The sequence below is a fragment of the Tachypleus tridentatus genome, chromosome 9, assembly GCF_004210375.1.
Source record: "Tachypleus tridentatus isolate NWPU-2018 chromosome 9, ASM421037v1, whole genome shotgun sequence".
Lineage (NCBI taxonomy): Eukaryota > Metazoa > Arthropoda > Merostomata > Xiphosura > Limulidae > Tachypleus > Tachypleus tridentatus.
The window spans coordinates 65,086,397-65,113,790 of record NC_134833.1 but is presented as its reverse complement, the minus strand read 5'-3'; the positions used below and the strand labels follow the sequence as shown (position 1 = coordinate 65,113,790).

At 29.7% G+C, this 27,394-nt stretch overlaps 1 protein-coding gene across 4 annotated transcripts in view; it reads left to right on the top strand.

The window, feature by feature from the left end:
* Positions 1-27,394, top strand: part of LOC143225331 (muscle calcium channel subunit alpha-1-like) — a 100,243-nt gene that overhangs the window by 8,056 nt on the left and 64,793 nt on the right. For all 4 annotated transcript variants that reach the window (XM_076454533.1, XM_076454534.1, XM_076454535.1 and 1 more), the window contains exons 2-12: positions 53-192; positions 533-639; positions 1,836-1,988; positions 3,116-3,315; positions 7,026-7,129; positions 7,887-8,002; positions 9,580-9,627; positions 17,477-17,567; positions 19,538-19,698; positions 22,882-23,107; positions 25,069-25,279. In XM_076454533.1, coding sequence (XP_076310648.1) covers positions 101-192; positions 533-639; positions 1,836-1,988; positions 3,116-3,315; positions 7,026-7,129; positions 7,887-8,002; positions 9,580-9,627; positions 17,477-17,567; positions 19,538-19,698; positions 22,882-23,107; positions 25,069-25,279 — 1,509 coding nt within the window. In that variant the 5' untranslated portion in view covers positions 53-100. The remainder of the gene's footprint in view (positions 1-52; positions 193-532; positions 640-1,835; positions 1,989-3,115; positions 3,316-7,025; positions 7,130-7,886; positions 8,003-9,579; positions 9,628-17,476; positions 17,568-19,537; positions 19,699-22,881; positions 23,108-25,068; positions 25,280-27,394) is intronic.

Below are 27,394 nucleotides of genomic sequence, written 5' to 3'. Positions count from 1 at the left end.
AGTGGTTTAAAAATTTACTGTCTGAATTATAAATTTTTTGGTTATTTTCTAGGAAAAAGTAGAATACCTTTTTCTTGTGATCTTCACCATTGAGTGCATCATGAAGATTATAGCTTATGGTTTTTTGTTTCATCCTGGTGCCTACCTTCGTAATGCATGGAATGTACTAGATTTTGTTATTGTTGTTATAGGGTGAGTACAACAGTGTTAATGGCTATATCTTCTTTAGCTAAGTGAAGTCAATGGTTATTACAGCTTTTAAGGTTTTCTACAACGTATTTTTTTGTTTATTGTAATAAAATATACTACACTTTAAAATTTCACATTTGATAATAATGTTTTTATTCAGACATCAGGGGTCCAAGTTTGTGGAATAATATGATGTATAAGTTAATTTAAAAACTGAGTGATATACAGAGATGATTTTTGTGTTTGATGGTGCTTTTTTATGACATTAAAATTATTTAAAATAAAAAGTTATATTCCTATACACTTGATACACAGAACTAGTTTACTTTTCTCTCAACTGTAGCATGATTAGCACAGCATTATCAACCCTCATGAAAGAGGGATTTGATGTGAAAGCCTTAAGAGCATTCCGAGTTTTACGGCCACTTAGATTAGTGTCTGGAGTCCCTAGTAAGTACTCAAGGTTCTTTATTCACTGTTAATTTTGTAACACTCTAAATAACTTAACTGGTGTTCTTCTTTCATCCTTGAACTAGTAAACAACATTCAGAAATTCTTTCAAATTAGCATTTATTCAGGATAATTTATCATTCATCTTTATAAATCAAATAGCATATTTTTGAGTCAATAAGTATTTAAAACACTATATACTAGATTTTATCAATATATATTTCAAATATACATAAAATGCTCCATTTTGCCAAGCTTTAATTTCTTTTTCTGTATTTAACATATCCTAAATTATTAAAAGATTGATTATTTTGTCTGTTGTGGAACATCAGTTCTCATACTGCTAGTCCTGAAGAAGCTGCAATGGAGAAATGTTGGCTGAAATAAAAGTTTTTGTTATTATCTGGCGAGTAAAGGTTCTATTGCCTCTAATTTTACTGCTAAAACTTTTGATTTCATTGAGAAAAAACTCCTGAAAACTGAACAGAAGTAGTTTAAAATCTTTTTCTCTATACTGACAATACATTTATAAAAAGGCTGTAATACAACTCTATAATAGCTAGTGTTCTTTTTATACATTGAATATTTTAAAACTCTTGGAATAAATCTGGTTGTAAAAGTTAACAAACAGTTATGCTTGGTATTTTTGTGATAAGTAAATGTTACTTTGTGTGTAAACAAAATATCAAAAGATTCTTTCTAATCCTTTAATGTTATGGAAAATGTTATGAAGTGCATCTTATACTTTGCTGTTTTGTCTTTATAAAATTGTGTTTAAATTTATTTATGGAAGAAAAATAGTACTTAGGAATAACAGGCTGCTGTGTTCTCTTAAATATTCTGTAATTCTCTTCTTATTGTATTAAATTTATTTTATAACTTGGAGTTTTATATTCTACATAATAAATGCTCATATGATGGTATTCACAATGTAATAATTTTTGTCCTAAGAGGTGGCTTATTTATATATAGTGTTACAAACACTAGTGTGTTTGTAGTGTCCTGGCTGACCAGAAGAGCTCCGTATCAAACAAGACACATCATCTTCAGTAGATATGGCAGATATAGTGTGGTTGGAATACTGTTGTACACTCTTTTTTAAAAAAAACCTATGGAAACTAAATAAAAAGTGTTGTATTAAAAAATATAGTAGGCCTAATACTGATGTCTTATGATTAATAAATGCTTCTTTGTAGGTTTGCAGGTTGTGTTGAACTCTATTCTGCGAGCCATGGTGCCTTTATTACATATTGCCCTCCTTGTGATTTTTGTGATCATCATCTATGCCATCATAGGCCTTGAACTCTTCTCAGGAAAGATGCATAAAACTTGCTTTGATTTAGCAACAGGTAGAAACTGACTCAAACATAATAGTTCCAGAAACTGCATTTAACTCTTTCTGTTTTTGTTTCTGAGATTTGTAAATGGAATATGAGAAATCTAAACATATGCAAAATATCATTTATAATTTACACTATGCATGCAGCACATGTGATATTAAAATTAATTCAGGCTTTAGTAAGAATTACAATTATAAACTTTGTTTGTTTTAATGCTATTCATGTAGTACTTACTTAATTTTCATGCACTTTATTTAATCATGGTTTTTATTGCATGAAACAGTGTAAAAAGCTCATAAATGTGATTTATTAAATAAGCTTGTATGCATTACATATGTTATTTCATATATATAAATCTGAAGAGTGGCTTAAATCAGTTTTAAAGTTATTTAAACATTTGTTTAATTGTAATCTAAAATTTCTGGTTAAGTGGTCTGTGCTGATTACATTAATAATAACTTACTCTACCATACAGTGCTTTTCAAGTAACTTGAGAATTTTTATCATCTTCAGTTTTTCTTAACAACAAATTCTTTAAAACATTATGTAGAATTTACGTTGTTTTCTATAATACTTTTATTATTTTGGTGGTTTATTTAATAAAAGGTATTTAGTCAGTAAAATATCATTATGTTTGGTACACATACAAGAGTTAATATACCCTTCCTGAAGTATTAGAAAAGATTTATGACTTTTTATTTGATTTAAATATGAAGATAATTGAATTTAGTATTTGCTTTTGAATGATTTATTAAGAACTTAACTGAAAAGTATTCCCCAAAGACTGCTGTAGTTTAGGTTAAAACATTTTAAATTATATTTTAAGGTACAAACCATTAGTCAAAAACTGTGGCTCATAGTTTGTAATAGTTTGATATTATAATCATACAAAACATATCACATTGATTAAACCTGGAAAAAAGAAATTAAATTTTAGTAAATCAAATTTATTTTACTTCAAACAAACTTAACATTTAAATCAATTCAAATGCTACAGTGTTGGTCTACCTGCATGTTATTCTTATTTATTCTGTTATACATTTTTGAAACTAATTATCTTTTTTCTGTAGTTTCTAGAATTTCTGGTACAATGACAAAAATGTTCAATTCATTAGACAGTTTTCCTTTCATTGCAGGAAATATTGCATTTCAAAACCCACACCCCTGTTCAGATGGGTCAGTTGGCTATCATTGTGATGTTTTGAAAAATTTAACATGTAGAGAATACTGGGATGGACCCAACTCTGGGATAACAAACTTTGATAATTTTGGTCTTGCCATGCTAACAGTATTTCAATGTGTGACCAATGAGGGTTGGACAAGTGTTCTATATGATGTATGTTGTTTCTTTTGAATTCTTTAATGTCTCTTTGTAGCAAAATTTAATACATTAATTTATATAGTCATGCTTTTTTCATAAGTAAGCATTTCCTTAGTGTTCTATCTATATATACCATATTTACTTATTTAGTTGTCATAGAAAAGATGTAGTTAGCTACAGGTGTTGTTTTCCATATTTTTCTTAAATTTGTCCATTACGGTTTGATCTGAAAAGAAGAAATTTAAGAAGAATGTGGACAAAAAATATATCTGTAGTTATTTTATAAAACAGTCACCGGTTGTGTCCTTTTTTCATGCCACATAACAAATAATTCATTCACTTTCAGGTGACTCCTAACCCTTAACTTAGCTGTATGCTGATGGTGGGTATATACAAGGTGTCTGAACTACCTTCTTAATAGGTACTAGACCTCATAAGCTGGTGTGGTTTTTGGCTTGTTGGAGAGTGATGACTGAAGTTTTTCCATTGTTTTATATGTGAAGGATGTTGTGTGTAAAAGGAAGATACTAGGTATAGCAATGTTGAATGTTCAAATAACCAACACAATTCAAGCACAGATATAGAATTTTTTGAAGCACAGGGTTCAGCCCATGAAAGAGCACATGTGTATAGAAAATACAGAAATATAGATGCTGCTTATTGAGGGCATTTTTAATTGAAAAGAGTGTGGTTTCTACCCTTGGAACTCCACCCCTGTATTTGCCATGTAGTTGCATCGCTTACCTTGGAGATGCTAGCACATATGTGAACAGAGCTCATTTATCAGCTGGTTATCCTCTGAGCCACAGACAGTACCAAAGTGCAGGTGTGCTAACTGGCCATGGACAGGTCTAAGATGTTAACCCCATTATAACATAAATCAGTATTGTTTATGTACACAATTCATATTTTATTCAATTAACAAAATGGTTCAGTAATTCATTGACCACTGTATATGTGTTTTTTTCTCTATTTTTTATATCAATAGCTGAATGCCTTATACACATATGTGACAGTAACTGAGCACCTGATATAAACATATATATGTAGCTTACCACCTTATATACACGTATTTCGATAGCTGACCACATATATATATATATATATATATATATCAGTAGCTGACCAATACTTTAGTTTTCTACTTGCTGTTGAATATTATTAACATCTTTCATTTGCCTCGTAGATCAGGCTACTTCATTTAACTCTGCTTTATTGACTTTTTGACTGGCTTTTGACATCAAGGTATAACCTCATGAATTTTTTTTTTCACATTTTACTGCATGATCTCTAAGAAACGGTGTGTGTATATATATAAAAATCAAAGCTAACAGCATGCAATGATGTATAGACTGGGCTAAAACTGAAATTATAGTTTTTCTTTGTTTTTTTGATACATATTATTTCACTGTAGAATCTCTAGAAATGGTTTTAGATATTTTAAAGCTAAAAATATGCATTAAAGTATAGACTTGTATAAAAACTCAAGTTTTATTCCATCTCACCAGATTTTATAAAAGGGGAGATTCAAGATTTTGTCAACAGACAATACTGAAATTGTGACCGTTCATTAAAACATGCAGGTTATTTCATGTTGTGTGGAACCCAAATCTGTTGTTCACATGCACTGCCAGTTACGAGAATTCTGTTATGCACAAACACCATCACAGTATTTCTGGAAGATATTTTCTAGCAATTTGAATATTTTAATTCTATATTGTTTTAGGTGAATTATTTTGAGTCTGTTTTCAGTTGAAATGAATAAACAGATATTAACATAATTTCTTCATGTAGCAAAACATTTTCTCACTTTGGTTGCAATAAGTATGAATTCTAATTAAAAATTCTTGTAAATGCAAAGTATGTTTTATTTACTAAGTATATATTTTTTTTAAATCAAAAGAAATGTTTATTTTTATGGCTGTCAGATTCCACTTTTCTCAATCATTTTTCACTGTTGAGTAAGTTGTAAGTTTACAGACGTACAGTACTGAAGTCTAGGGTTTAATTTTCTGTTGTGGACAAAGTTCAGGTAGCCCATTTTACAGATTTGCAATAAAATAACCATAATTAGTATTCCTGGCATGTGTTCCGTTGACATCTCTTGTTCTATATTGTGATGACAAGTCTATTTGTAGATGGACCCATTTGAAATGACTTCTTTCTTTCACGTATTTATCAGCTCCAGTGTTGAATATTTGAATTATTGTTTTTTGTTATTTGATTTCTTCTTCTTTTGCAGTCAGCATTTTCTGCTTGTCCATAGTTGAAGTAAAAAACTGTGAGTAAAATACATCTTAACATTGAAACAAATTTTGTAATAAGGGAGTTTGTTATCTTGAGTGCCACTTGAAGATACATTATTGGTCATTTGGTGGTCAGTCATCTCTGTGAGAATGAGTACATATATGTAGGATAAAAACAAAAATTGAACATGATTTTAGTATTTGTTAATTACAATTTAACAGTGCCCCAGTGATAGGTTTACAGATTTACAACCCTAAATTCAGGAGTCTGATTCCTTGTCGTGAAAAAGAACACAGATAGCCTATTGTATGTTTATACAGCTTTCCACTAAAAAAAAAAAAAACTAACAGCAACATAACATGAAAAACAACAACAGTTAATGGTGTTTGACAGATTTACTGAAACATCTTTTGTGAATGTATATTAAGTCTTGTGATGTGAAATTAACTACAGTTTATGATTTCCATTTTAATACTGAAATCTAGAATTTAGTAAGCCTTCAGAAAATTAAAACTGAATAGTCTATCCAATAAGGAAAACTTACAAGTTGTAAATTATATTAAAGAACTATTAATGTTTTTTCTCGATCAAGAGGAACTTGTGGTGACTTGTCAGTTGATTCACTTGGTCAAACAACTTCTAAGGAGTATTGTGAAAGGCAGAGAAATAAGGTCATAATAGTAAACATAACTTTTGAATACCAGTTCTTTTTTTCTTTGACAGATTCACTTCTCTATTAAGAAACAGAACCATAATTCTGGAATAACATTGACATATTATATATTGTTAACTTAAAGTCTTTATTGATATAAGTGGAAGAAAAGTATATGTTGGTTGCTGTAATAATTGATAATTTTAATGTGTGGGTGGCTTTTACCTTGAAGGAGCAGACAGTTTTCTCTTGCATTAGTTTTTTTTATTTTGTATTTCAGCTGTATCTAGTTTTTAATAGTTTTGTTCTGAGTTTATTTGCTGATAATATAATTATATATTTTTAACATGTTATAGCTTTTACAGTAAATAAGATATATTTGTAAAACAGGCACAACATTTTGATCACTCGTGCAAGCATTCTTAAGTACACAAGAACGATTGTACCAGTGATGATCGAAACGTTGCACCTGTTTTAAAAATATATCTTATTGCAAAAACTGTAACTTTTAAGAAATAATTAGCTTATGTTTAAACATAGATATACTTATTGAAAGTTTATACTCCTAATTATATTTTAAGTTATTTGTATAAATAACATATTTTCTGTTTTCTGTTCTTCTCTGAACTCTCTTATCACAAGAAATAATTATAACTATGATTTTCATATGAAACAAGACTCCAGTTTTATTTAAAGGGGACTTAATATAAAAGAAAATATTTGTAATTTAACTTTTACAAACGTAGTTATTTGAAAATAAATAGAACTTGTGCACTTTTTGTGAAAACTGTTTTGATACAGCTGTTTTCATATTGTCAACTTTCAGATCAACGATTCCATGGGAAACGAGTGGCCATGGATTTATTTTATCAGTTTAATCATCATAGGATCTTTTTTTGTCCTCAACCTAGTGTTAGGTGTGCTTAGTGGGTGAGTGTAATGCAGTTACTTAGATCAAACCACTGTATTAAGTGTATGTAAAAATATAAAAAATAAATTATTGGCACTATCTTATTGAAACATTATTCTTGGAAACTGGCATAAAACCACAAATAAATAAATAAGGAAAATTTAAACATGAACCTCTTTTATGTTTACATAATTTGTAGTAGACTGGTTTACACCTGAATTATTTTATACACTGTTACTGTCCTCTTCAGGAAGAGCATGAAGTCATGTATTGGGACAGTACATCAGCCTTAAGTAAATATGATTTATAAGATACAAGAAATTGATGTTTTTAGCTAATATTTATTATTTTACTGTTTCATGTTTCCTGTATCCCTTTTTTAAATGAATAAATTACAACCATCGTATTACATAACTTTGGTTAAACTATTTATTCAACGTAGATGACGTTTTGAAATATTTCATTAAGAAAAAAAATAATTGTATTTGTGATCATCAGGTATGGAATTATCATGTAGTGGTTATTGACCATGTTAATGGGTTTTTAACTTAGTGTAAACTTAGAGGACATTCAACTTGTATAAGGTTGCGTTCAATATTAATTAATGTATTTTACAAAAAAACAAAGTAAAATTATTCACATTTGTAGAAACACTACAGACCAAGTGTAAAAGGTTAGTAATAAAAAAACATTTCTATAATCTGATATGAATGATAGTTGCTCAAACCATACTCTAATACTCTTTTTCAATTAAGATTTATTTATTTTACGTTTTAGGGAATTTTCCAAAGAAAGAGAAAAAGCAAAAGCTAGAGGTGATTTCCATAAACTTCGAGAAAAACAACAGATTGAAGAAGATCTTAGGGGCTATTTAGACTGGATAACGCAAGCTGGTAACACCTCTAATTAACTGTATATTTAAACTGGATAATGCAAGCTGGTAACATATCTAATTAACTATATATTTAGACTGGATAACGCAAGCTGGTAACACCTCTAATTAACTGTATATTTAGACTGGTTAACACAAGCTGGTAACACCTTTAATTAACTGTATATTTAAACTGGATAATCCAAGCTGGTAACACCTTTAATTAACTGTATATTTAGACTAAATAACACAAGCTGGTAACACCTCTAATTAACTATATATTTTGTTTTATGGGAACTTTTTTTATTTAAATTTTATATGTGGAATATGTTTAATAGTTATTAGAAACCATATTTAAAAAAAGTTGAATTCCACACTGGATATTGTCTAAAAGTCTTACAGACTTATTCTCCAAAAATGGATTGATATATTTCATCCATAGTATGTACCATATCAGGCTCATATGGAAAATGTTTGAAAGAGGGTGGGGGAACCTCATTTCTGAGATTGAAAGACAAAACATATTGTGGTAAGCACAATTAACATGAAAAACAAATTAATGCAATCAAATTCTGGGTGCACATGACTGATTCAAACCCAAACACCCTAATGATTCATCAGAAATGTGTAGACTGAGCACAAAACATTAAATATCACAGACAGCTGCACTATAACTATATATGTGTGATTTCTTTACCTTACAGAAATAAGGGGTTCAGTTGAATTCCCTTGAGCCTCCTCCATATGTGTGTGCATATTGTTACTTGTGACTTGTATTATAATATGTATGATCTACCATATTGTTCCTCTGTACATTGTGTTTTACACCATGTATGATCTACCACATTGTTCCTCTGTAATTTATGTTTCACACCATGTATGATTTACCACTTTGTTCCCCTGTACTCTGTGCTTTACACCACATATGATCTACCATATTGTTCCTCTGTACACTGTGTTTTAAACCATGTATGATCTACCACATTGTTCCTCTGTAATCTATGTTTTACACCATGTATGATCTACCACATTGTTCCTCTGTACATTGTGTTTTACACCATGTATGATCTACCACATTGTTCCTCTGTAATTTGTTTCACACCATGTATGATTTACCACCTTGTTCCCCTGTACTCTGTGCTTTACACCACGTACGATCTACCATATTGTTCCTCTGTACATTGTGTTTTACACCATGTATGATCTACCACATTGTTTCTCTGTAATTTATGTTTCACACCATGTATGATTTACCACTTTGTTCCTCTGTACATAGTGTTTAACTTGACCCCAGATTTATTTCTCATAGATGAGGTTAAGCATGCATATAGGTACTAGAGAGTTCACTGTTGTTAATTAAAGTAGAAATGCATTATTTATGTTTACACTAGTATCTATATAATGTATGTTACAATATGATGAAGTTATAGTATAAGTTAATGTTACAAAGTACAGTACTGATATGTGTATAACTGTCTTGCTTACATGTATTTACAGATTCTGCTAAAATGAACCATAATTTTTTTAAAAAATATTCTTGTCTTAATTTTAAACCAATAAGGAGAAGAGCAGTTATTTACTTACTGTTTCTTTAAACAGAGGATATTGAGCCAGATGAAAAAGAAACAAGTGAAGACTCTAGACATGGTAAACTTTGAAATTAATCTCTTTAAACTGTATACACAAGATACATCTAGAGAGTCAAAACTCCAGGTAAGGTAAACTTTGAAGTTAGTCTATATAAACTGTATACACAACATATATCTTGAGAGTGAAGGCTCCAGACATGGTAAACTTTGAATTTGATATATTTAAATCATATACACATATATCACTGATTATAATCTTTGAAATTAATCTATTTCAACCAGATACACAAGATATATCGAGAGAGTGAAGACTCCAGACATGGTAAACTTTGAAATTAATTTATTTGAACCGTATACACAACATCTATCTAGAGAGAAAATTCCATACATGGTAAATTTTGAAATTAATATTTTTAAATTATATACACAACATATATTTAGAGAGTGAAGATTTGAGACATGGTAAACTTTTAAATTAATCCAGTTAAACCATTTTCATAACACATATCTTGAAACTGAATAATCCATACATGGTTTACTTTGAAATTACTCTATTGAAGGTATATGCTCAACATATACCTAGAGAGTGAAGACTCCCAGACATGGTAAACTTTGAAATTAATCTACTTAAACTATACACACAACATATATTTATAGAGTGGAGACTCCAGATTTGGTTATCCTTGAAATTTGTCTCTTAAAACCATATACACAACACAAATCTTGAGAGTGAAGACTCGAGACATGGTAAACTTTGAAATCAATCTATTTAAACCAGATACACAACATATATCTACAGAGTGGAGACACCAGATATCGTAAACTTTGAAATAAATCTATTTAAACCATATAACCAAAGAGTGAAGACTCCAGACATGGTAACATTTGAAATTAATATGTTTAGACTATATGCACAACATATATCTTTAGAGAGAAGACTTGACACATGGTAAGCTTTGAAATTAATCTTTTTGTACCATATACACAACATATATCTACAGAGTGAACACTCCAGACATGATAAACTTTGAAATTAATTTATTTAAACTGTATACGAAATATATATCTAGATTCTAGAGAGTGAGAATTCCATACATAGTAAATTTTGAAATTAATCTTTTTAAACCGTGTACACAACATATATTTAGAGAGTGAATAACATGGTAAACTTTGAAATTAATATTTTAAAACCATTTACATAACCCATATATAGAGAGTGAAGACTCTATACATGGTAAACTTTGAAATAAATCTATTTAAACCAAAGACACAACATACAACCACAGAGTGAAGACTCCAGACAAGGTAAAGTTTGAAATTAATCTATTTAAACCACATATGCAACATATAACCAGAGAGTGAAGACTCCAGAGATGGTAAATTTTAAAATTACTCTTTTTAATCCACATACACAACATATATCTAGATATTGCATATTTCAGACATGGTAAACTTTGAAATTAATCTATATAAAACATATACACAACATGTATCTAGAGAGTGAAGACTCAAGACATGGTGAGCTTTGAAATTAAACTATTTCAACTACATTCACAACACACATCTAGAGAGTGAATACTCCAGTCATTATCATCTTTGAAATTAATCTGTTTAAACCATATAATCAACACATATGTAGAGAGTGAATAAACCATACATGGCAAACTTTGAAATTAATCTATTTAAACCATATACTTAATATATACCTACAGGGTAAAGACTCCAGACGTAGTAAACTTTGAAATTAATATATTTCAACCCTTCACACAAGATATATCTGGAGAGTGAAGACTCCAGACGTGATAAATTTTGAAATTAATCTATTTGAACCAGATACATAACATATTTTGTATATTTTATAATCCATAGATGGTAAACATTGAAATTGAGCATATTTAAACCATATGATCAAGAAATACCCAGAGAGTGAAGACTCCAGACATGGTTATCTTTGAAATTAATCTAATTAAAACATATACACAACCAATGTATAAAGAGTGAATACTCTATACATTGTAAAATTAAAATTAATCTATTTAAACCGCATACACAGCATATATCTACAGAGTGAAAACTGGAGACATGGTACACTCTGAAATTAGTCTATTTAAACTATATACCCAATACAATCTAAGTAAACTTTCAAATTAATCTATTAAGCCAGATAGACATATCATTGTGACATGATAAACAGAGTACGTAAACGTATTTTCATGTACAGACATGAAATCAATTTATTTCAATCTTATACACAACACATATCTAGAGAGTGAAGACTCCAGACATGATAACATTTGAAATTAATCTATTCAAACCATATGCACAACATATAACCAAAGAGTGAAGACTCTAGAGATGGTGAATTTTGAAATTACTTGTTTTAATCCGTATACACAACATAGAGAGTGAAGATTTCAGACATGGTAAACTTTGAAATTAATCTACTTAACTTCTACAGACAACACATATCTTGAGATTGAATAATCTGTACATGGTAAACTTATACACAACACATATCTAGAGAGTGAAGACTCCAGACATGATAACATTTGAAATTAATCTATTCAAACCATATGCACAACATATAACCAAAGAGTGAAGACTCTAGAGATGGTGAATTTTGAAATTACTTGTTTTAATCCGTATACACAACATAGAGAGTGAAGATTTCAGACATGGTAAACTTTGAAATTAATCTACTTAACTTCTACAGACAACACATATCTTGAGATTGAATAATCTGTACATGGTAAACTTTGAAAATAATCTATTTAAACCGTACACATAACATATATCTATGGAGCGGATACTCCAGATATGGTAATCTTTGAAATTAGTCTATTTAAATCGTATACACAACACAAACCTCGAGAGTGAAGACTCGAGACACGGTAAACTTTGATATTAATCTATTTAAATCAGATACATAACATATATCTAGAGACTGAAGACTGTTAAGATGGTAATCATTGAAATAAATCTAATTAAAACATATACCCAACACATATGTAGAGAGTGAAGACTCCAAACATTGTAAACTTTGAAATTAATCTATTCAAACCATATACACAACCAATATATAAAGATGAACATTCTATACGTGTAAAACTTTGAAATAAATCTATTTAAACTATATAACCAAAGAGTGAAGACTCCAGACATAGTTAATTTTGAAATTAATATGTTTAAATCTTATACACAACATATATCTAAAGAGAAGATTTGAGACATGGTATACTTTGAAATTAGTTTATTTGAACCATATACACAACATATATCTAGAGAGTGAAAACTCTATACACAGTAAATTTCGAAATTAATATTTTTAAATCGTGTACTCATCATGTATCTCGAGAGTGAACACCCCAGACATGGTAATCTTTCAAATTAATTTTCATAAACCCTATATGCAACGTATATCTAGGAAGTGAAGACTCCAAACATTGTAATCTTTAAAATGATTCTAACTAAAACGTATTCACAAAATATATACAGAGAGTGAAGACTCCAAACATGGTAATATTTCTATAAACAATATACACAACACATATGTTGAGATTGAAGTCTCCAGACATCGTAAACTTTGAAACAAATCTATTTTAACCATATACGCAGCATATAATCAAATAGTGAAGACTGCAGACATGGTAAACTTTGAAATTAACACACAACATATAAGAAGAGAGTGGTGACTCCAGACAATAGAATGTTTGAAACTAATCTGTTTAAACGAGGTACACAATATACATCTAGAGAGTGAAGACTCCAAACATGTTAAATTTTGAAATTAACCATTTTAAACCCTATACACAAGATACATCTGGAGAGTGAAGGTTGCAGACATATTTAACTTTGAAATTAATATATTTAAACCATATACACAACATATATCTAGAGAGTAAAGACTCCAGACATTTTGAATTTTGAAATTAATCTCTTTAAACAAGATATTCAACATATATCTAGAGAGTAAAGACTCCAGAGATGGTAAGCATTGGAAATAATCTACTTTTACCATATACACAACATATATCTAGACAGTGAAGATTCTGGTCATGGTAAACACAGAAATTATTCAATTTGAACCAGATACACAACACATATCTAAAGAGTGATGACTCCAGACATGGTGATCTTTCAAATTAATTTCTATAAATCATATACACAAAACATATAATTGAGTGAAGACTCCAGACATGGTAAATTTAAAATAAATCCATTTAAACCATGTACACGACACATCATATCTAGAAAGTGAAGATTCCAGACATGGCAGTCTTTGAAATTAATCTCTTTAAACCACTTATACAACATATTTCTAGAGAGTGAAGACACCAGACGAAATAAATTTTGAAATTAATCTATTTTAACTGTATACACAACCAATGTATAGAGAGTGAAGACTGCTGAGATGGTAGTCTTTGAAATTAATCTATTTAAACCTTATACAAACACATATGTAGAGAGTGAAGTCTCCAGACATAGTAGAGTTTGAAATTAATTTGTTGCAACCATGGCACAACATGTATCTAAAGAGTGAAGACTCCAGACATGATAAACACTGAAATTAATCACTTTAAACCAGATACACAATATGTATCTAAAGAGTGATGACTCCAGACATGGTAAAGTGTCAAATTAATCTACTTAAACCATATACACCACAAATATGTAGAGAGTGAAGATTCCAGAGATGGTAATCTTGAGAAATAGTTTAGTTAAGTCATATACACAACATATAATCAGAATGTGAACACTCAAGACATGGTAAACATGAAATTAATATGTTTAAACGAGTTGCACAACATATATCTAGAGAGCGACGACTCCAGTTGTGGTAATCTTTGAAATTAATCTATTTAAACCATAAGCACAACATATATGTAAGGAGTGAAGACTCCAGACATTGTAAACTTTCAATTTAATCTATTTAAACCATAAATGCAACATATATCCAGAGAGTGAAGGCTCCAGACATGATAAGCTTTGAAATTAATTCATTTGAAGCAGATACTCAATATATATCTGGAGAGTAAGGACTCAGGATATGGTTAACACTGAAATTAATCTCTTTAAACGAGATACACAACCTATATCTAGAGAGTGAAGACTTCAGAGATGGTAATCTTTCCAATTAATATGTTTAAACCATATACACAACAAATAATCAAAGAGTGAAGAGTCCAGACATAGTGAACTTGAAATTAATGTGTTTAAACGAGATACACAACATATATCTAGTGAGTGAAGATTCCAGTTTTGATAATCTTTGAAAGTAATCTATTTAAATCATATACACAACATATATTTAATAAGTGAAGCCAGATATGGCAAACTTTGAAATTAATTTCTATAAATCATATGCACTATATATAGAAAGTGAAGTTTCCAGACATTGTAAACTTTGAAAGTAATCTATTTAAGCCATATACACATCTCATATATAGAGTGAAGACTATATACATGGTAAACTTTGAAATAAATCTATTTAAACCATATACACAACATATAACTGGAGAGTGAAGACTCGAGACATGGTAAAGTTTGAAGTTAATTTGTTCCAACCATAAGCAGAACCTATATCTAGAAAGACAAGAATCCATACATAGTAACCTTCTAAATTAATATACTTAAACCTAATACACTACATACATCTATAGAGTGATGACTCCAGATATGGTAATGTTTGAGATTAGTCTATTTAAACCATATACACAACACAAATATAGAGAGTGAAGACTCTGTACATGGTAAGTTTTGAAATTAATCCATTTTACCTGTTACACAACATATATCTAGAGAGTGAAGACTCCAGATATGGTAATGTTTGAGATTAGTCTATTTAAACCATATACACAACACAAATATAGAGAGTGAAGACTCCATACATGGTAAGTTTTGAAATTAATCCATTTTACCTGTTACACAACATATATCTAGAGAGTGAAGACTCCAGATATGGTAGACTTTGAAATTAATCTATCTAAACTGTATACCTGACATGTTGAGAAGGTTTACACAAATCATCTTAAAAGTATTTCTTACATGATCTGTGTTGACCATTCATTATTTCCTGAGAGATGGTCATGTCATTACCATGGACAGTGATCTACTAGGGTTAATCATAATGGGTTTTCTTTTCACATTGTTGTGATTATATTAGTGGCCAGTGAATAATTATCCTAGGAAAGAGAGATAATATTATATGTTGGTGTAGATTGTAAAATGTTAGATGGAAATGTTCATATATGGAAGGAAACTTATACCTCAGCTGGTATACTTAATCTTTCTTTAGGGCCTCAAGGTTTATGAACTGTTGGAAGAGACCTTCTGTGTCTCATTGCATGAATCTAGGGACCTTATGCAATGTTTTCAGAACACGATATGTTCTATCCAGAATGTTCTGTAAAGTTTACTTCACTACCTTTTCTCTGTTAGAATAATAAATAAATAAATCATCAGGTAAACATGTAGACTCACTCAATGTGTTACAAATATTTCTTTAGGTTTTAGCACTGTGTATTGTTTACTTGTTATTTTAACATTATGCACAAGTGCTAAGAAAATAATGGTATGCTGATACTTTATGCTCAATCACTCTTCAGCATTACTCTAATAATAGTGTACATGTTGTAACGTTAAATTTATTTCATCACAGAGATGCTAAGAAATAACTTTAAAACTGTTCATCCTTTTATTATATTAATAGCTTGAACTGTAACAGGTAGTACCCTTGTAGGTCACTGACCAGTCTGCAGGCTTATAACAATAAAAATCACCTTTGGTGGTGAGTGGAGCACAGACAGCCCATTGTGTAAATTTGTACTTTACCACTACAAAACTAAACCAAATGTCACAGGTATGATAACATTTTACTAAATGCTATCGGTCAAGGGCCTTTTCATATATACTAAGCATAAAATTTTTAGTCATTTTTCACAGTATGATGTATATGCTTGGTTAGTTGTCCAGTCGTAAGTTTTATTTTAAAATATTTTACTTTCAAAATTATTAAAGGTTAAACTTTTTTTTTCCTTATAGTTTCATTATTATTAGACAAATTAGCTCTTATGGAGAGGTTCTTGTGAAGTCAAACTGCTTTTAAAAAAATAGATGAAAATGACCACTTTAAAGTTACTGAAGTTCACTGCCACTACATGTTTTTCATACTATTTATTTTCTGTTATGTTTCCTTCCAAAGTGATAGTGAGAAAACTTAGTGATATTAAAAACTTAAAAGAAAACCCTTTATTTTCAATGGTTTTTATTTATGGTTTGTTTAATATGTTCATCCAACATTCCATATGAAATTACATAACTTTTGTCCATCACATAGGAATACCTTTCAGTTATAATGATGTTTGTTTCTTACTTCACTTCTGAAATAATTTAAATTAGAACACTAGCAACAGATTCATTCTACTATCATAAATAATAGTTTGATAACAAAAACAACAAACATTTGATACCTGTGTGATGCTAACAATCATTTAATATTTGAATGTTTTAGAATGTATGTAGTTCACCTCTGGTACTGAAGACAGAACATCAAAACATTTGAGAATTAAATGTTTGTTGTTTCCATTGTATTATTATTCATAATTTGAATTATGTATCAAACAAAACTTACTAAAACATCTGTTATTCCTGTGCATACTTAACACTCATGAAAGTTATGTTGCTTGTAGTATGAGGTACTGGCATCTTTTTACACCTAGTTATACTTGTTTTTTATTACTAGTGGTTGTAATATCATAGTTTTCTTACCACAGTTTCTAGATGCGTACAAAATTTGCTTCTGCAAACTATTCACAGAAATATATATATGACACAACCATCATCATGTGGATAAGGTTTGGCTTTTTAATATATTGTTTCTTGGTTGAAATTTTGTATTGTTTTTACAGGTAAAGAACTGGAAACAGAGTCTTGTGATAAAATAGGAGAAACAAATAGCACAGAAAATCTGAAACCTCCATCTAGGTGGTCCATCAAGAGGTAAGGTTTGTGTAATGTGTTCTTAAGGCAATTGAAATACATATTAATATTCTAATGATGATTTAATGTGAAGTGTTCAGTAAATGCTTTGTGAGTATGCTTTAACGTGGAGACCTGGCATTGTCTGGAAATTGGAGATGAGGATTACGGGTTTGAATCCCATTCAAAAGTATGCATGCACTTTCAGTTGATGGTAAGTATTGTTGACTAGAAGTCTTCTCTTTAGTCGATCACTTCAAAATTAGGGAAAATAAAAGATAGAGCCCTCAAATAGCTTTTTGTGAAATTAAAAATAGGTACAAACAAACTGCTCAAATTGTTTACCATGTTGTACAGTCAAAAGCATGTTGATGGAAAGAAAATAACTGGGTTTTTAACTGTGTTAAATTTTGTAATTGCCTGTTAAAGGTTTTGATATACATAGCTAAAGCTAGCATGTGCAAAGTTCTGGTAAAGTAACCATTTATTATCTTACATAATGAACCTTGAATGACAACTGGCTCAGCATCTTGAGCTATTGCAATTACCTTGGTATTAATTGAAGAGATTTTGATATTTAGGTGTTTAATAGTCAGGCTAAATCTGTTTCAACTTGTGTCATTTTTTGCACTATTTTTAAATAGGCTAGAACATTTATTAAACTAAAGTATGTACTGATGAGATTAGATTCTGTTGTCTACAAAAGATGGAATATTTTACCCCTGAAAAGATTAACTTTCATGGTTGGCTGTTCTCGTATGTAATGTATCTCACGTTTGTGCTTTATGTATTTCATTTTATTCTTATATAATTTGATAACTATTTCATCAAATGTAAGTAACAGTTCAGTAAAACAAGAATTTTTAATTATATAATGTACAACTAGGAATCAAGGTGGGTTCAGATGAACCAAAGAATGAATATCAAAATTTTAGGGCTGCAAAAGTTACAAACGTTTATAAATCATATTAAGAAGCAAAGCAAAAAGGGAAATTTAGGGTTAATGTTTGTGTGCATAACTTAGCATCACACAGAATAACAGAAAATTAAACTCCATGTAAGGTTTTACTTTATGTATGTGAACGCTAAATCGGAGAAAATTTTCCAGATACGTTTATTGTTCTAAAAGCTTTATTTACTTTACCCATTAGTATGGCAAGTAGAAAATGATCGTTTTAAAAAGACTAAATCTGATAAAACATTTAATGAGAGATTAAACTATCTAGCAATAATTTTATTGAAAATGAAACAACCAAATAATTTAATAAGGACAAAACAAAGGAGGAATTTTGTTATGTAAAAAGTTAATAAATTTCCATTTTTTAGATATCTTTGTTGTTTTTTATGTATTTTTTCACTATACTTTTTTCACTACTTTTGTACTCTGTATTTTGAATTAAAAAAAATATATTCAAAATTTTGTAAAGTACAGAAGAAGGAATAAAAATGTAAGAAATTAAAATGTGCATGACTTTTTATTTTCTCATCTTTTAATTTTTGAATTTGAGTCGGCACTGTGTTCGAGAAATAAAAGTTAGTCTGATAATTAAACGATATTTAATTACTTTCTTTTATTAATTTAATTTGGTCTTATACTCTGTTAATTATATTATTTAATAATTTGCCATTCTCATCTTATCAGATGCATAACGTCTATTGTAATTAGCTTCTGTCTAGCCATTAGGTCACATAGTAAATAATAACAGAAAACAGTTGAGTAAAAAATGTTGTCTGATGTAATATTACTGTGGTTGTCAAGAGTTACCAAATTATATACTTACAGTGCTACTAATGTTTCAGAATATGTACATGTATGTCTGTCGTAGTTGAAGAATAATATAACCTACCATGCAAGTTACTCGTGCATTTTACTGTTTTTATGTATGTTCTAACATGCAAGTGTTATCAGTGACGACTGGCATAAAGTTAAGGTTCCAATAACTTTTCAGCAATTACAAAATATTTTTTTTTTGCTGTTTGACTTCATATAGGAAACAGTTTAGCAAACAGAACAGAAGGTTAAGAAGGGTGAGCCGTAAAGTTGTAAAGTCACAGGCTTTCTACTGGATTGTGATTGTTCTAGTATTTCTAAATACTTTCACCTTGGCATCTGAACATTACAGACAGCCAAGCTGGCTAGACCACTTCCAAGGTATGCTATGTACAAGTATATTCAGTCTCAGCAGAAACAGTTCTTTTCTAACAATGAGACATGATTACATACAATATTGATCATTCAGTACAAATCTCATAGAAATTGAATGAACAAAAACGTTTCTTCTTTGGAAATGTTCTAATGTTTTATAGCTTATTTAAGACGTTTTTAGATTTCTTTTATTTACATTACATATCTGAATATTTTTTAAAGCTAATTGTAATTACATAGATTTATTTTTAAATTTGCATTGCAAATATCACAATATTTATTTATTATAAATAAATATACTCAGGAACAAAATACACATCCAACAATTATAATACAAATAAATATACTCAGAAACAAAATACACATCCAACTATTAGAATATGAATAAATATACTCAAGAACAAAATACACATCCAACAATTATAATACAAATAAATATGCTCAGAAAGAAAATACACATCCAACTATTAGAATATGAATAAATATACTCAGGAACAAAATACACATCCAAGTATTAGAATATGAATAAATATACTCAGGAACAAAATACACCCCCAACTATTAGAATATGAATAAATATACTAAGGAACAAAATACACGTTTTGTTGGTTGATTTTGTAGGAACTTTACACATTTATGTAATTTACAAAGCTATCTGTAGCTGTGTATCTATCATTATCTTTCTTTCATATATAACTATGAGTTGTTCAAAAGTATTCTTACATATAAATTACATGGTCATGGATTTTGTTAATGATTAATTATTATCCTTATCAGAGCATCTGTTACCAGCTGCTGTTATTATTGGTAAAAGATTAGAAAACTTTCATTTTTAGAAATAGAATGAAAGTCAAACATGTGAACTACAAAAAGGCTTTTCCTAATTGAGTTGCTTTCATGCTGCAAACAGTCATGTGATTTTAGGTTCTCAATATCCTTGACACAATGCAGAGCAGGAGTCAACTTACCCAGATTTCTTTGTCTGCAGTTATGATGTCACAACTGGGTGGAAATGCACATTTCGGAAGCAGAACTACTTGATTTGAATTTTACAGTTTAAATTAGAACACCTCAATTTAAATGAAGAATGCAACAGGAAAAATACCATAAGAACCACTGGTTTACCAGAGGGTCTTCCTATACTTTAGAGGTGGACTGTCCCAAGTAAAAGTTTCCAAAGGAATTGTAAAATTTCTGAGATTGGTGGAATTGCTTGTGTCAACAAATAACTTGTGTCAACTTCAGAATTTGGCTCAGCATGGCGAGGTGGTTAATTCACTCAACTCGTAATCTGAGAGTCACAGGTTTTAATCTCTGTCACATAAAACATGCTTGCCCTTTCAGCCATGGGGGAGTTATGATGTGACAGTCAATCCAGCTATTTATTGGTAAAAGAGTAGCCCAAGAGTTGGCTGTTGGTGGTGATGACTAGCTGCATTCCCTCTAGCCCCACACTGCTAAATTAGGGACAGCTAGCACAGATATCCCTCGTATAGCTTTGTGCAAAATTGAAAACAAACAAACTACAGAATTCATATTCAAAGAAGTTAACACAGCTGTGAATAATAAAAATATGGCTCATGGGAAGAAAGTAGAGCTTACTTACATTCTCCTTACATGTGCACAATAATTTACATACATTTTGGGCAAATTGGTGCATGGTCTATATTTAGAACATAAAGACATATTTCTGAATGGCATGAGAGGAAACTTGACAAAGAAATGCTTTTAGTATTTATGAGGAAAATCTATCTAATTTGAATGTAAAGGTACCTTGTTTTTAAACACTGAAACAGGATAATAAAGAAAAATTTTCATTGTCCTTACTTGGCATTCTAATCATTATGGTGATTGGGGTGTATTAACCAATGGGATTTCAATGTTTTGTATAAGATGTGCCCCTCAAATTATTTGGCTTTAAAATACCTTCTTGTTGAGTTATTCAAGAAGGAAGGTGTACATCTAACTGTGTAAGGATACAGCACCTGTTAACCCTAATGTGCCCCCTGTAGATGATTCAATGAAAGCAGTTGAATCATACATATATTTGATTCAGATACTAAAAAAATGTATTGGTACTGGATACATGTTTTCAGATGATTTATTTTGGGAATGACACATAGTTTACAGATTTGTTCACCTGTGTAACACAGCTATAATTATTTGTTTCAACTTATGGAACATTAATTTTGAACAACTTTGTGAGTGTTTTTTGGGGGTTTTTTTCAGTCATGTCCATTAGCCTTTAACTTTATAAATAATCTTATTTATGTAGACTAAACACATTCTGGAATTTTTGAAACGTTCTAAACCAGAAATGATTAAATAATTCTTGTCCTACACTTTGATTTTGTAATGTTTATGAACTGTATCATATAGTTCATTTCAACTGTATAAACTATCAATATGTGAAGTTCAAAGTAACTCAGTGTTTTTTGTAAAATAATGTTACTCATACCTTTTCAAATATAATTTAATTTTTACATTAAATCTTTATCAAAACATTTATACACTTTTGTAATCCCAAAGACAAAATATAAACGCAGCAAAGAATAGATAGTAGCTCTGCCCCCCAAAGAAAACAAAAAACAAACACACACACAAAATATGAGATCAACTGTTTGTGGATGCACTATAAAGTTTTTAATTCATCTTTTTTCTTAAATCTCTTCTTTTGTAAAGTGTGTAATGTGAATATAAAAGGGTGATCTGATTTGTAAAAGAATATTTAGTTAACCTACTGAATTTTAAAGTTTTTAAACAAAATCTGACGTGGTTCTATATAAATGTCCACAAAATCAGAGAATTCTTTATTAGCTGTTTCATCACTTCAGATTTTGTTATAATATAAATATTATACCAAAACTATAAATATTTATAGTTTACCTTTGTGAAACATTATATGCCAGTCTGTATACTTATAATATTGAAATTATCACAGTTTTGAACATTATAATATATTTTAAAAATTTTGAGGTTAAAGTTTGTATTCTCATGTTAGTCAACTTCAATACTTTGTGACACTTTTGTTGTTTTTTTTCACAAGCAAGATTTATAATTATCCCAAAAATAATAGAAAAAATTAATATATTAGTAGTGTTGCTAATTTAAGAGAAAAATAAGTGATTTAATTTAACATTGATAATGTTGCATTTAATATGGCATTATCTTAATTACAAATGTTTACAGAAGTTGCCAACATGTTTTTTGTCATCCTATTCACCCTTGAAATGTTGCTGAAGATGTACAGTCTAGGCTTCCAAGGATACTTTGTTTCTCTTTTCAATCGTTTTGACTGTTTTGTGGTGATTAGTTCCATCATTGAAGCTGTGTTAACCTATACCGAAGTGATGCCTCAACTAGGGGTATCAGTTCTCAGATGTGTTCGTTTACTACGAATCTTCAAAGTTACCAAGTAAGTGTCATACAGGTAATTAAAGAACCTACATCAGCATATTAGTTACTTTGTTTTCTTTAGCAAAATTTTGGATATAATATATATCAGGGCATTATTTAAAAGCACTAGCATATATATATGTTGTTGATTATTTGACATTTGTTCACCAAGTCAGATCTGTAGTTGAAGATCATGTGTTCCTGTCTCTTTCTTTCCATTAGTATGAAAGTTTAGATCTGTAGTTGAGGATCATGTGTTTATGACTTTGTATTTTAATTATCATAAAAGCTGAAATATGTTACCATAGCTTGTGTATGACTTTTTCACAGTTATTTGTTCACTATATGATGTTCACTACAGGAGTTAGAAATTGTTGATTTTTTTTAGTTTAGTAGAAAATCAGGGGTTTGATTCCCCTTGGTGAGCTCAGCAGATAGCCCAATGTGGCTTTGCTATAAGAAAACACTAGTGTAGTAGACTTTACATAAGAAACATGGAAAGAGAAAACATTAACACATATATATATATATATATATATATATATACATGTGTGTGTGTTTGTGTATATAAGTAGACAAATATCTTAATAATTGTTAATTACAATTATTGCTAATAGGCAATTCGTATAGCACTATTAAACAGTAAAAAATTTATAATAATTTAATATGTTTCCATTCCTGTTTGGTCATCGATAGTCATAAAGGATTAAAGCTTGTGGTAATAGTGCCCAAAAAGTGTTGGGGATGTTCCACCTATCAATCATAATCCAAACAGCTAAAACTAAACAAACTGACCATTGTTGAAAACCAAAACAAGGTTATCAAGCTTTAATCTTTTATGTTTATAGATGACTAACCAGGAACAGAAGTGTATTAAATTATTACATATATATGTATGTAAATTTTAAAAAAGTGACTGAAAAAAAAATTTTAAAAGTATTATCTGAAGTCATCAAGAAAATCATTTAAAAGATACTCTCCAATAAAACATTCTGAGACCACTTTGGAATTCTCACTGAAAACAGATAAAACATGGGTTTTAAAGCATTATTATAGAATTGGCTAATATGCATATTAGTGTAAATAAACAAGATAAACATTTTGTGGATGGGATATTCATATTTTTCATGTACAAAGCTTAAGCAGTCAGTGTGTCATGAAGATTTTTTAAAAATACAACTTCACAATTAGAATATACAAGTCTAGTGTGGCACTAAAACTGTCAATCAAAAATATCTGAAGCAAAACCACAGTTAAAATTATTACTATAATTGTTTATTAATTAATTGTAAGGCTTAACTATAATTAGATATATTTTAACTATCATAATGGTTAATTTAGACATTCCAAAAGTGATTTCTTTTTTCATATAAGATCATTTTTTTAAATGATGCTAATGAGAATAGTTGTTGTTTGGTATAAAAAAATATCTGAGTAGAGAAACTGCATCACAATGGGACCTCAACATGTACATCAGAATATATATTTATGGTTTTTTACAGTTTAAAAACTGTATTGAAACTGGAATGATTACATTTAAAGATACAAGTAAATTATTTAATACATTATATGTAATTGCAAATACTATATACATAACAAATAGACTGGGGTAATTTAATTAATTAATAAGTTACTCGAGTATCAATTATATAAATCAGTGTCATATCAAAGGATTGATTAATTGAAATTGTGATTAAATTATGAAAATAACCAACTAATTGAAAGTAGTGTTTCCAATTATTAATATTTTTGAATATTCTAACTTTCCAAGTCATGTGTGAAAATAATTGATAAGTTGAATGTAATTGATTAAAGAGTCCAACAACTAATCCATTATCAAATTTCACTGGTTATCCACCTAGGTTCATGAATAGACTTCTGTTTTCTTTATTTTTTAAGGGGAAAAAGTGTATTCTTTACATTTATTTTGATAATTGTTTTTTCTTTACTCATATAAGTGTTTCATTGCTTTATATTTAGGTATTGGGCATCTCTACGGAACTTAGTAGCTTCACTAATCAACTCAATCCGCTCTATTGCAAGTTTACTTCTCCTTCTCTTTCTCTTCATTGTTATTTTTGCATTGTTGGGTATGCAGGTGTTTGGTGGAAAGTTCAATTTTGACAGTACACAAGAAAAGCCTCGAAGTAACTTTGACTCCTTTTGGCAATCATTGCTCACGGTATTTCAGGTGTGTATGTATTTTAATTTTTATTGTGATTCTATTTTGTTTTGTAGAAGACTTGTTTCTAAAAACATTCCTAGCTCTATATTTAATCCATCTGGTATTTTATATATGTTTTGCCTGGCTAACATGGATAAACACTTTATCAATTGAATCATGTTTTGATAAAACCATTTTGCTTATATAAAAGATGTTAAATCTAAAAGTTGTGAGCATGGTATTTCAGTAACTATTTTAGAAAAGCTTTAAGGGTTTAAAGGTATTTCTTAAAAAGATCATTTTCATGTTAGATTTAAAACAAGCTGAATCTAAAGCCTCAAAGTACTCTTGAAAATTTTTTACTAAGTACGACTTTGCTTTGGCCATGTTATCAAAATATTTATATAACGAATTTTTGTATGTATGTATATATTGTTTAAATACATAATTTTTTGATGCAAATTCAGAAAAATGTATTTTTTCAGTGTTCTTTTATTTCACATAAATATTAGTCTAGTGCTCCCCTCTACAAACATAAAATTTGAGCAAATTAAACGTTTCTCAGTGAAATCTAAATGAAAAAAGCATGTGTATTCTAATGGGTCCCCATTTGACCCCCTTGAGTGTTTGAAGATATGACAACAATCACATCTGGTGTCAAGTGTAACATCTTTCAATAAACATAAATACAAATTATTGATCCACATTAAAAATTTATTTTTTTTTGTCCAGTCTCTTTTGTAAAATCTACTTCTGTGCTGTACTTGTTATTATAGCTTTGGGGTCAGAAGTTTATAGGAGTGTATACTGCTTTTGTAGTTACCATAATGGAGTTTTATCCTCCATGATAACTTTAATATTAAAACCACTAGATTCAGAAGTGACTGTATTAAGGGCCTGGAAGTCTGCCTTAAAGACCACCAGAGTGAAACATTTGTCTGTATCATAACTTTCAAAGACGTAATAATCGGCTCATGATCACTTGTAGGTATACCAAGGTTCCTTGGACCACTGAATTCTTAGCAGTTCATAACTTGACTCTGGGAGTTATAGAGTTTTTTGTCTTCAGTAAAGCAGGTACTATTTTCAGTAGTTTGTGATTGAGGTAACATCAGAGTAAATGCATGGGTAGCTAACAATCTATTCTGGGATGCACTGACTATATCAAACTGTATGCAGTAGCTTGTTATAAGTCTTAGTGAGGAATCAGTACGTATGTTGATATCTTTCACAAGTATACATTTGATTATTTGTAAGCAGAGTGTTGTGCATGGCTGATTGGAATAACACAAAATATGACATGTGGTAATGGTATTGTAGGTAATGCTAATGTTGGATACAACATTCAGTGTTAGACTACTTTCACTTGGCATTGCAGGGAAGCAAACATAGTAGATGTATAAACAGACACTCCTGATGCTTTGCTAGTTTTACCTGAGGAATAAGATAATTGTTTTTTCTCCAACCTTTTGATGTATAAACAGAGACACTCCTACTTATCAAATTTCTTTGTCATTAACTACAATCGACTCTCCAATTCAATCTTAATATTGTTGTTCTGTTCCTTACGTGATTTAGTAATTGGAAGATCCAAGCTTCACCTCAGAAGACCTGTAGGGATGTTATACTTGAAAGGACAGGTTACACTTCCTGATATAATCATATTTTAGCAAATTTAGTTTTCACCTGTCAATAGATACACTGAACTGATCACATTAATTATGTGTTGTTTATTCTTTCAAGAAATTATAGATTTGCTTTCTTTCCTGCTCTGTCATAGACAATAACATTTTATTTTTACACTGATGAGAAAACTGACTTCTGTTGTTAACACAAAAACCAACTGGTAGCGAGTATACATATTCTTACTATCTTAAAAGAAAAGGGGACAGTTGGAAAAATATTAATATAAATACAGTCAGTAGATTAGTTAAAGAATGAAGCACTGAATGTACATACGTTTTTTTTATCATTATGTATGATCATGTTTGGGTGTTGTTTTTTTTGTTTGTTTCAGTCCTGATACCACTTATGACCATTGAGACACCTTACATGTAGAATGTGATAACTGATAGTTTGAATAGTTTGTCTTATTGACGGCATTGGATTACTCTTGTTAATTTTATTCACAACTTGCTGAGA